The sequence below is a fragment of the Camellia sinensis genome, chromosome 1 (assembly GCF_055761805.1).
Source record: "Camellia sinensis isolate YWXY chromosome 1, ASM5576180v1, whole genome shotgun sequence".
Taxonomy (NCBI): Eukaryota; Viridiplantae; Streptophyta; class Magnoliopsida; order Ericales; family Theaceae; genus Camellia; species Camellia sinensis.
In genome coordinates, this window is record NC_138961.1 from 29,807,501 (window position 1) to 29,821,051 (window position 13,551).

Genomic DNA, 13,551 nt, shown 5'->3' on the forward strand with positions numbered 1-13,551 from the left:
AAGAAAAGAACACCAGAACACCTCAAACTGTGCACACACCACATCATCTACAAAAATACCAAAAACAAAAACAAAAACACAAAAAACTCACAGCTGCAAGAATTTTCATGTAATAATAGAAGAAAGCAGAGAGGCACCGGTTTGATGCTCATTCTCACAAAATGGATGATTCACTTCATCGTGCTCATTCTCACAAAATGGATGATTCACTTCATCTGAACATTCCTCTCCAATATTTAACCTAGAGTTTGCATTTTTCACCTGCTTTTCGGGTACTTCGCAAGTTTGTAGCATCTTTTTAATCTTTTCCTCTGTTGAAAATGCATCATTTTGTGCTAAAACTTCAACATCTTGATTTTCGTAACAGTTGTAGTGAGAATTGTGTCTCACTATGACTGTTTCGCGTGAAGATTCTTTTAAGCTTCCATCGATGGAAGAAGATTTTCTCAGGCAGAGACTACCGAACCCTTTGATTCCACTTGTTAGCTTCCGAGATCGAGCTCTCTCCTCTTTCAGAAACGGCATGTCTTCAAGCAGCTTCAATATGGTTTCTGATTTCTTTTTAGTGCTCAAACCCCAGTTAAATCTGCATGCGAAATAATAAGACTATTGACAAACTACAAATTAAAATTCTTAGTTAATTGTATGTTAATTATCTCTGGAGTATCCAATATATTACACTTTAGTCTTTAATCTTTTAATTTTTCACTATGGTCTCCAAAGTACGTACTTGGCCTCTGTGCAGTTCAAAATTAATAAACGGATAAAGGGTATTCTTGGAAATTTACCAAAAATTGCAACAAAATTAAAAGATTTGGTACCAAAATGCATATTTGAGAACCAAATTGGGACAACGTGCACATTTTTTGAGGATCGAAATGCAACAAATTTCATATTTTAGGGACGATACATGTATTTGATCTTTGTGATTTGGTTGAAATTTCATGTAAAATTTTAAAAATATCGCTACTCTCATTATTGACCTTAAACAACACTAACACCAAGGGTTAAAAGTAACAGATCGCATATTTTGAGAATAAAAAGTGAAAAAAATTAAAAGAATAGGAACTAAAACACAATTTTGAGATCATTAGTGCAGTTAATCCAAATACTTTTTGGAAAATCAAAATTTTTTATAACCAAGACAAAAATATTAAGAAAAGTGCGTAAAATTTGAATATATGATATAGATTTAAACTTGGTGTGGAGATGGACTGCTCAAAATGAATTTAATCCAATACATTTTAAATTTTGAAAACTTTTAATCTTTCTAGATACATAACATTGTTAAAAGTTATAAATGGATATTTTTATCCAAGAAAACTATGCCAACCCTTTTTCATCAACATGCTGAAAGTTTGTCATCTCCCTTATAGCATCTTTGTCACACTGAAACTCCTCTGCAATTCTCTCTGGTCCGTGAGTTAGAAGGTGATCCAATACTATTAGAGCCTTATAAGAGGGTCTCCACTTCTTCCTATCAAATCTTGATAACCTGAAGTTCCCATTCATGAACACAAAAGGATTAGATCAAAGATTTGAGTCTGAAAAACAACCCATTTTTCCAAAAACAGCTTTTCAAACAAGTTTTCTTGCTTTTTGGAAAATGGGAACAATATGCATTTGCAGTGAGAACACAGGTCTAGAAAGATCACCAGAAACCTTTTGTGAAGAATATCGACAATCCTCCAATAATCATCGACTTCAAAGGCAGCCCGAGATATTAGTCCCATGGTACGAGTGTCTGGTGTCCACGAATCTTCGTTTGTGGCTTCTTCTGTCAAGCTTTTGATCACCATTACAGCAAAATCATATGAGAAATAAACACAAATACAAAGAGGCATGTTTGAGCATTGTAAACAAACTGACTTACAGTTGAGCAGATGTAACATCAGTGAGAGTCAATCGGGCAGTCTTGATCTTCTCTTTGAAGAACAGAGAAGCATATCTTTTGAATTCATGGAAGGACAGAGTACCCATGTTGATGTTTTTGTTTCTGTTTCTGTTTTTGGTGTGGATTGGAATTGGGTTAATAACAAGTGTTGGATTAGTAAAAGGGAAAGACAATTTGAAGACTTTTGTTGTTGCAAGACAAACATCTACGTAAGCTTAGCAGCAACTGCTCCATAATACAGCAAACAACCACCAACTACTACTCTTTGTGAAAGTGGATTTGCATACTGTGTTTGGTGGAACTCTAGAAATGTGATTCCAGTCCTTGGTTTGAATGTTGTATTTGGTTTGAGTTCTGAAAACGTGATTTCATACCCACTTTTGAAAACACCTTCGGACATCCCGTGGATGTCCGGCCGGTCGACAGGAACAATGTTGGTTGGTTATTTTTTTTGTTTTTATTTATTATTTTTTTTAACAATTGGCACCCGTTATTTTTTTATATTGAAAATAAAAAAATATTTTCAGAATTTTTTAAATTTTTTTATGAGTTTTGAATAGAATTTTAAGTTGTATGCTTGGTTATGAGTTGTAAGTTTTTTAATCAAATATCGTATATCACATCAAAAATTTCAAACTCAATTCAAAACTCATAACTAAACAAATTTTTCGCACTCAAATCATAATTTTAAAATTTATAAACTCAAAATACAATTCTATTTTCAAATCATAATTCTAAAATTCTATCAAACGCTACCTATGTGTAAGGAGAATTTTTTTATGGATAAAACAAGTAGCATTGTAAGCAAAAGAGAGAATTAAAGATAAGTTAAAAAATTCCAAGGAGAAAAGGAGACGGAAGGTGCTGATATTGACTCCAAAAATTCCAATGCAAAATTAAGTCTATCTTCATTGAGGAGATGTCATGAGGGCTGGTCAGATCATTCATTATTGACATATAGCTGCGTCAAGAATCATCTATTCGGATTCTCAAAACAAGAATCCTCTGTTCATAATTTTTTATATTTTTTTATTTGGGTAAATTACATTGACACCCCGAAAGTTTATGTTTATTACAATTCGTCTCCTAATCTTTTGAAAATTACATCCTCCCTGAGATTTAAAATTTAATTACAGATTGCTCCCTCCCGCAATTTAGTTTTTTAAATACCAATTTTGTCCTTACTGGTAAATTACATTGATACCCCTCACATTTTAAAAATTACAATCCCATCCCCAAGGTTTAAAATAGTATTATCAATTGCCCTCTTAGTTAATATTAGTTGAAAAAAATTTATTGAAAAAAAAAATTTAATTGGAAAAAAATTATTTGAAAAAAAATTTATTGAAAAAAAATTTGTTAGTCAAATTTTTAAATTTCTGTTTAAAAACCAAAATAAACTCATTTTTTGAATTTACGTTTTTTTCTCAAATTTACAAACTGAGACAATCATTTATAAACCAAAAAAATTATCAAACAAGTTTTTATGACATTTTTTTAATTTTTTGTAAAAATTGAAAACTGAAAACGAAATGATTACCAAACAGGCCTCAAATAGTAAAAATGTCATGAAATTAACAAATAATTAAATACGTTACCAACGTAAGAAATCACTTATCAAAATATTATTAGACTATGTATAATTTGATTTTTAAAAATTTTTATTAAAAATTAAAAATTAATTTGATTAAAAAATAAAAAATAATTATCATTTTTATATAATTTTTATCTTTCTAGTGTAATAAACATAAATCTCAAAATCTCAGGGAATGTCAGTGAAATTTTTATCTTACGTTGGTTTTTAAATTTCTATTTAAAAAATTTGTCTAACAATTTTTTTTCAATTAATTTTTTTTTTCAACGAATTTTTTTTTCAACTAATACACCGAGTGGACAATTGGTAATGCTACTTTAAACCTTGAGGAGGAGATTATAATTTCTAAAATGTGAAGGATGTCAATGTAATTTACCCAGTAAGAGCAAAATTGATATTTAAAAAAATTAAATTGCTAGAGAAAGCAATTTAAAATAAAACTTTAAATCTCAAGAAAGAGAATGTAATTTTCAAAAAGTGAAGAAAGAAACTGTAATAAACATAAATCTCAAAAGGTGTCAATGTAATTTACCCTTTCTATTTTAATGCACTCACAACTATTAAATTATGACAATCTCGAAATATGATTTCATAGTTGAGAGTTCGTGAACCATAGTGATGCAAAAATTTAAGAATAGAAGATTCCATACTTACAATGGAAACCTTGAAACACATACGAAAATTGATAATAAAAAAGCTAAAGCTAAAGCTAAAAACACTCACTCTTCCCTCAATTTTCAAATAATGTGTAGAAGTTAAACCAAACACTCACTCTTGGATAGGCCTCCTAAAAAGTGAGGGAGAAAAAAACGAAACAAAAAAAATACAAACAGGACAGATATATCATACAGTGCAAGTATTAAAATTTGAGGGATAAAGGATTCACGCCTGTCATGAGATGACACTAGGCTGTGTTTGGATGGAAAAGGAAAGAGAATTTTCCTTAGCTTTTTCTTTCGCTCCACAAATCACTGCAGAAATTTAAGACCCAAACACAAGCTAAATATTAAACCAAATATCAAAATGATAACAAAATTTCCTATTCTATGTCACGGCAGGATCAAATGTTCAATCAATAGGATGTTCAACAAGAAATCGGTGAGATAATAATCCGAACACCAAAAGGTTACTCCACAAACTGCTATCTCAACCATCAATTTGATAACTATATTCTAAGATGGATATATCAAAGAAAAATATTCATGTCTTCTCTTGCCACATCATTATATTTAACTTTGACAATGAATTTAGCCTACAATCAACAAAAATCAAATGATAACTAACACTAATTATGTTTTGGCCGAAAACAATTTCTGAGAAACCTCTTCCACGGATAATTCTACAAAACAGAGGCATGATGCCAAACAATGGTTTGCATAAACAAACTTGGGAAAGCTGCAACCTATTTTAATTGCAAGTGTGGTTAAAAAGGTGTACATCCTACAACTTCTTTCTTCTTCCTGCATTGAAGTGAATCAAAATGACAGTTAAAAAGGAGCATGGTTGTTCTCCAAATGGGAAGGCTCGGGATCTCAGTTACAAATTTTCCAGATGCCGGTCCTATATCCCACAGACATGAGTACCATCTCCCAGAGCATGTTGGGAATGCTTAATGGATTCACCTTGGATCCGGGAATTTCAGACCAGCTTACAGATATCTCGATCATGGGGATCCTAAAAAATTTGCATAAATAGACTAACTCGACATCAAAGCACCACCTGCACAAAGTTCATCTTGCTCAGTAAGTCCCACAATGAATTAAAAATTTCCCAGGAATGAGTTTTTAATGCTCAGACATTATTCCTAGTACTAATTGAGTAAGGCCCTGTTTGGTTCACTTATAAGTTAGTTTTTATGATTATAACTTTTTAGATTTTAGCTTAAAATAATTAAAATAATTTTTAAATCTGTGTGCAACTTTTTTAATGTGTAAATATTCATTTTATTCTCAATAGTCTTTTTACACCAGTAATTAAGACAGAGAAGGAGCTTTTTTTCCACTCATATTTAAGGGTTTTAAATAAGCTAAAAGAAGCTACAATCCTAATTCGTGAAGGGGCATCCCGAGATTTGATGGGGAATCCTCATTTGAGCTAGGAAGCCCACCATAAAGGGACTGATCCCTGACGAGAGTGTAACAAGATTGTGTGAGAGAGAATGTCACACTCCCATATTGGCAGCTAAAGGGATATCACTGGTGTACAAGATAACTCAGCCACGCAGTCTCTTATTAAAAGTTGACCTTTTTAAGAGAGTTGGGTCTGTGACAGTCACCAATTGTTTGCCAAAGTTAACTACCGAGGTTGTCTAAAAGGGGTCAGCCAATTGTTACCTCTTCAAACGGATGTTTGTGAACAGCTTCCGTGCAGCAGCTCTAGTGAACATCTTAAAACCACACTGGGATACATAGCAAAGACCATATCAAGTGAAAAATATAGTAATTTTATGCAAATTTTAAACAACAGGCACAAGTATCAAGCCAGATGGTAAAAAATATAATTCATGAAGTAGAAAAATCACCTGAGTGTCACGAATTCCAGGTCCAGCAGCCAAGAGGACCACAACATGGAAACCCTTCATTAGAAAGTTGCGATACCACTTCCTCTGAAATGTATATTGAACATGTTTTTCTAAGAGAGAACAATGAGCAAAGGAGAATAATGGCATTTCAACTTCAAAGGTTAACAGAGCCTTCTCGCAACTTCAAGAAAACAAAATTGGTCTATCCAAAGTATTACTCGTGATATATGAAGGGTTTTGCAGTCTATCCATTCTCATTACTCAAAATTGTAACTTGAGACACTTTCTTTTCATACATCATACTCGGTAACCATGATAAAAAAAAGCTTGAGCACGCAGTCTTCTTTACTTTTTTAGCAAACTATGCAGTTATTTCTATGCCAAGCATCTACTTATTATGCACACATATTTTACCCCCCTTGCATGAGCACGCGCATGACACAAAGATCACATCTCAGGAGGGTCACCATAGCTGAAGAATGACCACACTCTAATACAGATCAACATCCCCAGAGATAGCGAACCATGCAATTGAATCCCCTCATGCTTGCACACATGCAAGAGAAAAAGGAAAGAGAGAGAAAAGGCAGAGAGAGAAAGAGACCCACTCTCCTGTGCAAGACTTTCACCAGTGTGTGATCAGAAGGCAACATCGGAAGTCAACTTATGTTGAATTGAAAAGTAGAATAGTAATTCAAATTCAAAAGAATAAAAGTATTGAAGAGAAGAGAGAACAAGACTGAACTGTAGCTAAAGCCTTCTCCTCAAGATGTGCACGAGAACCAAATGCTGCCAATGGAATATCTGAAATTCTTAAGGTGGAATCACTGACTGCTGAATCCCCAAGTTCCTTTCTAGCAACTGTTTGTATCTGATGGAAAATCATTTTAATTTAAATAATGAAAGCTGAAATCCCCAAGATAATCTGTGAAAGTATAAATGCACAAATAAATAATGAAAGCTGAAATCAACCTGTTTCTCGAGTTTTTCTAAGTCATTAACCTTTGTTGCTCCATCAGCATCCAGCATCAGAAGTAGTTCACCACGTGAATGAAGCATTCCCTGTTTTACAATGCTTTCGCAGAGGAAAAGAGCTCAATCAATTGTCGTAATGGATAAAGAAGAACATACAGAGCCACCACCAACATGATCACGAAACCTTTGCAACCAAGTGAGGGAATGGTTTAGATCAGACTCACTTTTCTAATAGCTTCTCCCTTGCCATGATTTCTTCCAAGAAGGATAACCCTTACATTGTCTACAGTGTATTTCCTCACAAAGTCAAAAGCTACCTTCTTTGTTCCATCAGCACTTCCGTCATCAACAATAAGTACCTAAGTGGAAGAATTCATCCATATAAGAAGTAATTATAAGCTACACAAAATTGTAGACAAAAAATCATATCCTGAGTCCCTGAAAATCATTACATCCTATAAATTGTCAATTCATTTAATCATTGAAAGTGCTTATGCAAAGTACTACCATTAACTGTGACACAAGGACACATAATCCAAAATCAGACCTTGCCGATGTTTTGAACAAATTCAAGTGACCTTAATCGCAGATAGTTTCAATGATTTTTTTTTTTTCAAAAGAGAGTCTACAACCATTGCACTAAGCTTCAAACCTCTCACCATGATATAAAGAAAGTCATCCTGTGTTGTGATTTTCATTTTAAATGACGATTGAACATGGCACTACACACAATTAGACACACACACAGGTACCGAGATTGGCCAAAGACTTGCCAATCAGTACTGAAGCTTACAAGGATTTCTTCCATTACAAAATGCTTTTCTGATGGATAATTGTGGATGATGAGAGCAAAAAGCGTACCAAGAAGCATTCTCATTCCCTAATATGCCAGAACTTCCCACAGCCATTTAAAAATAAACCAAACCAAACCAAACCAAACCTTAAGTCCCATCAAATAGGGTTGGCCACATGAATTTTCCTTCTCCACGCAGCTCTATCAAAGGCCATTTCATTAGTCAAATTAAGTAGATCCATATCTCTATTTACAACACTAACCAACGTTAATCTAGGCCTACCCGGTCCCCTAACACTTCCATCTATCGTCACTGTATCGCATCTTTTCACTACTGTCTCTATTGGCCTCCCTTGAATATGACCAAACCATCTCAATCGATTCTCTCTCAACTTATCTTCTATCGGTGCTACTCCTACCCATTCCTAAATACACTCATTCCTAATTCTGTCTTATCTAGTTTTGCCACACATCCACCTTAACATCCTCATCTCAGCAACACTCATCTTATAAACATTTTGTTTCTTTGTTGCTCAACACTCCATCTCATATAACTTCGCTGGCCTAATAGCCGTTCTATAAAACTTACCTTTTAGTCCAGTGGGTATTCGTTTATCGCACAGTGCACTTCTCCACTTAAGCCATACCGCCTTAATCCTATGGGCCACATCTGCATTAATCTCCCTTGCCATTGTGATAATCGACCCTAAATAACGAAAATGTTCAATTCTTGATTCTCAATCTTCACTTCTCCTCCGCTTTCACTGTTACTATTATTAAATTTACACTCCATGTACTCTGTCTTAGTTCTGCTTATCCGGAATCCTTTAAATTCAAGCATTTTTCTCCAAATCTCCAATGTTGTGTTAACTCCTTCTCTAGTCTCATCCACAAACATGATATCATCTGCAAAAAGCATACACCAAGGCACGTCATCCTGAATATTTCTCGTCAACTCATCCATAACTAACACAAAAAGATAAGCACTTAATATAGATCTTTGGTGTAACTCTACAGTGATGGGAAATTCATTTGTCTCTCCAGTAGACGATCTAATAATAGTAGTCACCACCCCTTCATACATGTTCCTAATCACATCAATGTAACATTTGGTTACCCCTTTCTTCTCTAACACACACCATATTATATTCCGAGGCACTCTATCATATGCTTTCTCAACGCCGATAAACACCATATGACTGTCTCTTTTCTTTTCTCTATACTTTTCTATTACTCTCCTCAACAGATAAATCGCTTCCATTGTTGACCTGCCAGGCATAAACCCGAATTGATTCTCTGATACCTCTGTTATATCTTGTAATTGGCGTTCCATTACCCTTTTCCACATTTTTATTATATGACACATTAGCTTGATTCCTCTATAGTTGTTGCAATTCTGGACATCTGCTTTATTCTTATAGATTGGTACTAAAATACTCTTTATCCACTCATCTAGCATATTCCTAGTCAATAAAATTTTGCTAAATAACCTAGTCAATCAAGTAACCCTTTTTTTTACTCAAACACTTCCAAGCTTCAATAGGGATATCATTAGATTCTAAAGCCTTATTTAATTTCATTTTCTTAAGTGCAATTTTCACTTTAAAGTTTCTAATCCTGCGATAGAACCTATAATCTTGGTTTATCGTATTACTAGCTATTTCTTCCCCTATTGACATACCTCCATGTTCCTCATTTAATAGTTTCTCAAAATAGTTCTTCTATCTCTCCTTAATCTCTTCATCCTTCACCAATACCTTAAAATCCTCACTCTTGATATACTTAACTTTATTAAAATCTCTTATTTTCCTCTCTTGTATCTTAGCAAGTTTGTATACTCTATTTTCTCCCTCCTTACTATCTACTCTAATGTATAAGTAATCATACGCTTTCAACTTAGCCTCTCTCACTACTTTCTTGACCTCCTTATTAGCCAAAATCTATAGCTCTTAAGGTTTTTCTCAGTTCTATCATTCTGCCACTTTTTAAAGCACTTTTTTTTTGCCTTAACGACCGCTTGAACCTCTTCCCTCCATCACCAAGTTTCCCTAGCGTTGGGTTCCGTTCCTTTCGACTCTCCAAGCACTTCCCTTGAGATTCTCCTCATACAATTGGCCATTAAGTTTCACATAGTGTTAGCATCATCTTTCAAGTCTCAATCACCTTCCTTATCCATTCTATCTTAATTATTTCTAGTTTATCTCCTTTGTGGTCCTATCATCTCGTCCTACGACGCCCATCATCCTTCCTAACTTGGTATTGCCTTTTAAAACATAAATCTAGTACCAAAATCCTATATTGAAAGGCTAGGCTCTCTCCAGGAATCACCTTACAATCACTAGATTTTAGGCGGGTCCACTTTTCTCACTAAAAATCAATCTATTTGGCTCTTAATTGACCCACTCTTAAAGGGTATCAAATGCTTCTCCCTCTTCTTATACATAGTACTAGCCACCACAAGGTCAACAACCAACACAAAATCTACGATACTCTCTCCAGCCTCATTTCTATCACCAAAACCGTATCCACCATGCACCCTTTCATAACCTAATTTATCTATGCCAACATGGCCATTGAAATCTCCACCTATAATTAGGTTTTCTCCTACGGGTATCTCCTGTAAGATCTCATCTATTCGCTCCCAAAAATCCCTCTTAGTCAGATCATCTAATCCTACTTGAGGGGGCGTATGCACTAATAACATTCACTATATTCCCCTCCAATAACTAATTTAACTTAATCCTATCCCTTTTCCTAATGACTGCTGCTACATTTTTTACAAAACCCTTGGTAATTATAATTCCTACCACATTCCTGCGTCTATCCTTACCACTATAATACAGTTTAAAACCGGTATCCTCAATTTCCCCAGTTTTCTCACCTGTCCACTTAGTTTCTTGTACACATGCTATACTAACTCTTCTCTTAATCATAACATCTACCAAAATAAAATAATTAACAAAAGAAGAAGAAAAGAAGATGATAAATCACTATATTTTGTCCGGTTTTTGGGTTGGAATGCACATCAGATGAATTATGTTCAATACAATGACTGAAAAACATAGAGGTCCAAATCTTAAATTCACTGCATCAACCATGAAACATATGATATACAATTTCTGGCCTACAAACATAATATCGTACTTCGTCATACTTATAAAATCAATTCAGATAATGCAACATAATACAAATAACGGAAAATAAATCATACCTCATAAGAAAAAGACTTGTCCTTTGCTGCACGTTTTTGAAGATAACTGGGAAAAAATAAATAATAAATAAAAAACAAAAAAATATATGCAATAAATAAGGCATATTGAATTGATGATCACTGCACAATTACATAACAAAATAATTTAATCACTTGAAATGAGCATTCTAGAAGAAAAATAAGAAATTATGCAGCTCACCAACTGCATTCCTTAATAATTGCAAAAACAATAAGTATTTATGCTATAGAATGAGGTGCATGCACTTGAATACATTATTGAAGGCTCCTTGTTATAATTGGGTTCCTAATAAGCTTCAACCCAGGGACTGGATCTCCAATGTCCTTAAAAGGCATTAGTAATTTCCTTTTTTTGGCTGATAAGGAAGCCTCACATCTCATATTTGAGGTAAGAAAATAGAAAAACAAAAAGGAAAACAAATTATACCAGTGTTGATCTTGATTGATCAACACCAAAAAAGCCCCCACATATGGGTATGGACACCACCGACAACAATAACACTGATGAAAACGATAATTATAGATCTGATATTTTAGTTATGCTCCAACATACTTCAGGGTTTCATCAAGAGCTCCTGGAAGCCTGTGCTCTTCATTGAATGCAGGAATTATCAAAGATATGTACTTCTCTGCTGGATCAAAAATGGAAGGACATGGAACCTGGAACAAATGTTGTTTCGCTAGAGTTAGTAACAACCAAACCACTTTATAACTTAATTAATTTAGCCAATCAATCAACCAAGTTAATATGCTATGCAGAAATTATCAAGGATATCTTAATCCTTAGGTTCGTTTTACAATTGGAACATCACAATCAATTTCATGTAGCACATTGTAAATTGTACGACTTCAGACAGCCATTGAGATCCTAGAGTTGATAAAGCTGGATTCTCATCTCAACAGACATCCTGGTTAATTTCAATTTTTATTTTTTATTTTTTATTTTTTTATCAGCGAAAGTTAGTTGTCAGTTGCTAAATTAGGACCTAGGGCGAGTTGAACTCACACCCTCTCCTTGCAAGCACTTAAATCTTGCCTCTCATTCCACTCCTAAGAGTGGAACCTAAGACAAGATCTCCCCTTAGAAAAGACTTGGTGGCCAAAGGGTGAATTTCATCCTGTCTCATTTTCTTCTTATCATTATGTTTTTAATATTTACACTCTATTTGGTTCAATGGAATGAGATGGAATGGAATGGAATGATCATTCTTTAGGCTCCCGTGTGGAATGATTATTCCTTATAATAGTAAACAATTATTATATTTGTCATTATTTTTTAGTCAACCAAACATGGAAACAACTATTTTGATAGAATGATCCTTCTATTCCACTCCATTCCAGTACAGTTACACAGCTCAGTTCATTTCAGAAACCATAGATTGTTCACTCTACTAATAGCCACATACGGACACACCATAAGAATATTTAACATTTCCATTGTGTATTTGGTCAGGTTCCCATTGTGTTTCAAGCTTCATAAAACCATACAAATTCATTAACTGATGCAATTTTTTTTTTTTTTTTTTTTTTTTGTAATTAACCAAATTACATATACAGCTATACATAATAAAAATTATACAAGTATATATATTTTATATAATAGGATGTACCTGTTTCGATGAATTTGGATCCTCGAAGATCGGATGACCTTCTAGATGACTGATAAACATTCAAAATAAAACATATTCAGAATAACAGAGATATTGAAAGAGTAAGACAATCAAATTGGGGACAATAAAATTAGATTGATTGATGAGAGAACATACGTCTGATTGAATCTTCTTCTGAAAGCTTCGAATACAATCGCAGCGACTAACGCTAAAGCGAGAATCAGAGCTACGATGACGATGAATTCGAAGATCCTCCATAGCACCTCCATTCTTGCTTTGATTTCGTACAGTTAGGGCTAGGTCAACATTTTATTTGAAGAAACTGAGCTCAAATTTATGTAATTCTGATTTTTTTATTTATTTATTTTAATATTCATTATGTGGAGAAACTCTCACAGTGTAGGCCCGTCTAGCTCAGTTGGTAGAGCGCAAGGCTCTTAACCTTGTGGTCGTGGGTTCGAGCCCCACGGTGGGCGTCTATAAAAAATTAAGTTCTATTTTTTGGGCTTTGAGAAGCCCATTTGTATTGGTCCCCAAAATAAAATGGGCCGAGAAATTTGTGAGCCCGTCTAAGCTTTACTTAGTCCACTTTATGGCTAAATCAAATGTTTTTTTTTGGGTGATTAGGAGATTAATTATAAATATAAGAAGAATTATATCAAAATTTAAGTTTTGTTTTTTGGGCTTTGAGAAGCCCATTTGTATTTGTCCCAAAAATATAATGGGCCGAGAAATTTGTGAGCCCGTCTAAGCTTACTTAGTCCAATTTATGGCTAAATCAAAAAAAATTTTTTTTTTGGGTGATTAGGAGATCAATTATAAATATTAGAAGAATTATATCAAATCAGGGAAACTAAACAACTAAATACAACCTCTATAAGGGGAAAAAAAATCAACTCACTCCCTAAGAGAAATATATAAGATTGACCAACTGA

General features: G+C 34.0%; 2 protein-coding genes and 1 non-coding gene across 3 annotated transcripts in view; 1 reads left to right on the forward strand and 2 right to left on the reverse strand.

Moving 5' to 3' along the window:
- Positions 1-4,311, reverse strand: part of LOC114318821 (epsin-3) — a 4,368-nt gene extending 57 nt beyond the window's left edge. The window contains exons 1-4 of the mRNA XM_028265789.2: positions 1,874-4,311; positions 1,663-1,785; positions 1,334-1,495; positions 1-586 (exon numbers count right to left, since the gene is read on the reverse strand). The exon at positions 1-586 is cut by the window's left edge and continues 57 nt beyond it. Coding sequence (XP_028121590.2) covers positions 106-586; positions 1,334-1,495; positions 1,663-1,785; positions 1,874-1,980 — 873 coding nt within the window. The 5' untranslated portion in view covers positions 1,981-4,311 and the 3' untranslated portion in view covers positions 1-105. The remainder of the gene's footprint in view (positions 587-1,333; positions 1,496-1,662; positions 1,786-1,873) is intronic.
- Positions 4,312-4,627: 316 nt separating this feature from the next.
- On the reverse strand, positions 4,628-13,063 carry LOC114318842 (Nucleotide-diphospho-sugar transferases superfamily protein). Its single transcript, XM_028265814.2, has 10 exons — positions 12,773-13,063; positions 12,617-12,665; positions 11,560-11,666; positions 10,989-11,034; positions 7,209-7,343; positions 6,982-7,071; positions 6,755-6,880; positions 6,010-6,093; positions 5,822-5,886; positions 4,628-5,207 (listed from the first exon to the last, which is right to left on the reverse strand). Exons 1-10 carry the CDS (start codon positions 12,883-12,885, stop codon positions 5,021-5,023), a joined length of 1,002 nt encoding a protein of 333 aa, XP_028121615.2. The 5' UTR covers positions 12,886-13,063; the 3' UTR covers positions 4,628-5,020.
- On the forward strand, positions 13,020-13,092 carry TRNAK-CUU (transfer RNA lysine (anticodon CUU)). Its single transcript has one exon. It is a non-coding gene; the product is annotated as a tRNA-Lys (tRNA).
- Positions 13,093-13,551: the final 459 nt, after the last annotated feature.

Excerpts from the sequence above, each read along its gene's own strand:
- LOC114318842 (XM_028265814.2), bottom strand. The coding sequence starts at position 12,885 with ATGGAGGTGCTATGGAGGATCTTCGAATTCATCGTCATCGTAGCTCTG. Across the intron at positions 7,344-10,988 it reads ACAAGTCTTTTTCTTATGAG|GTACTTATTGTTGATGACGG; the intron begins GTATGATTTATT and ends TCTTCCACTTAG. Across the intron at positions 5,887-6,009 it reads CTGGAATTCGTGACACTCAG|TGTGGTTTTAAGATGTTCAC; the intron begins GTGATTTTTCTA and ends TATGTATCCCAG.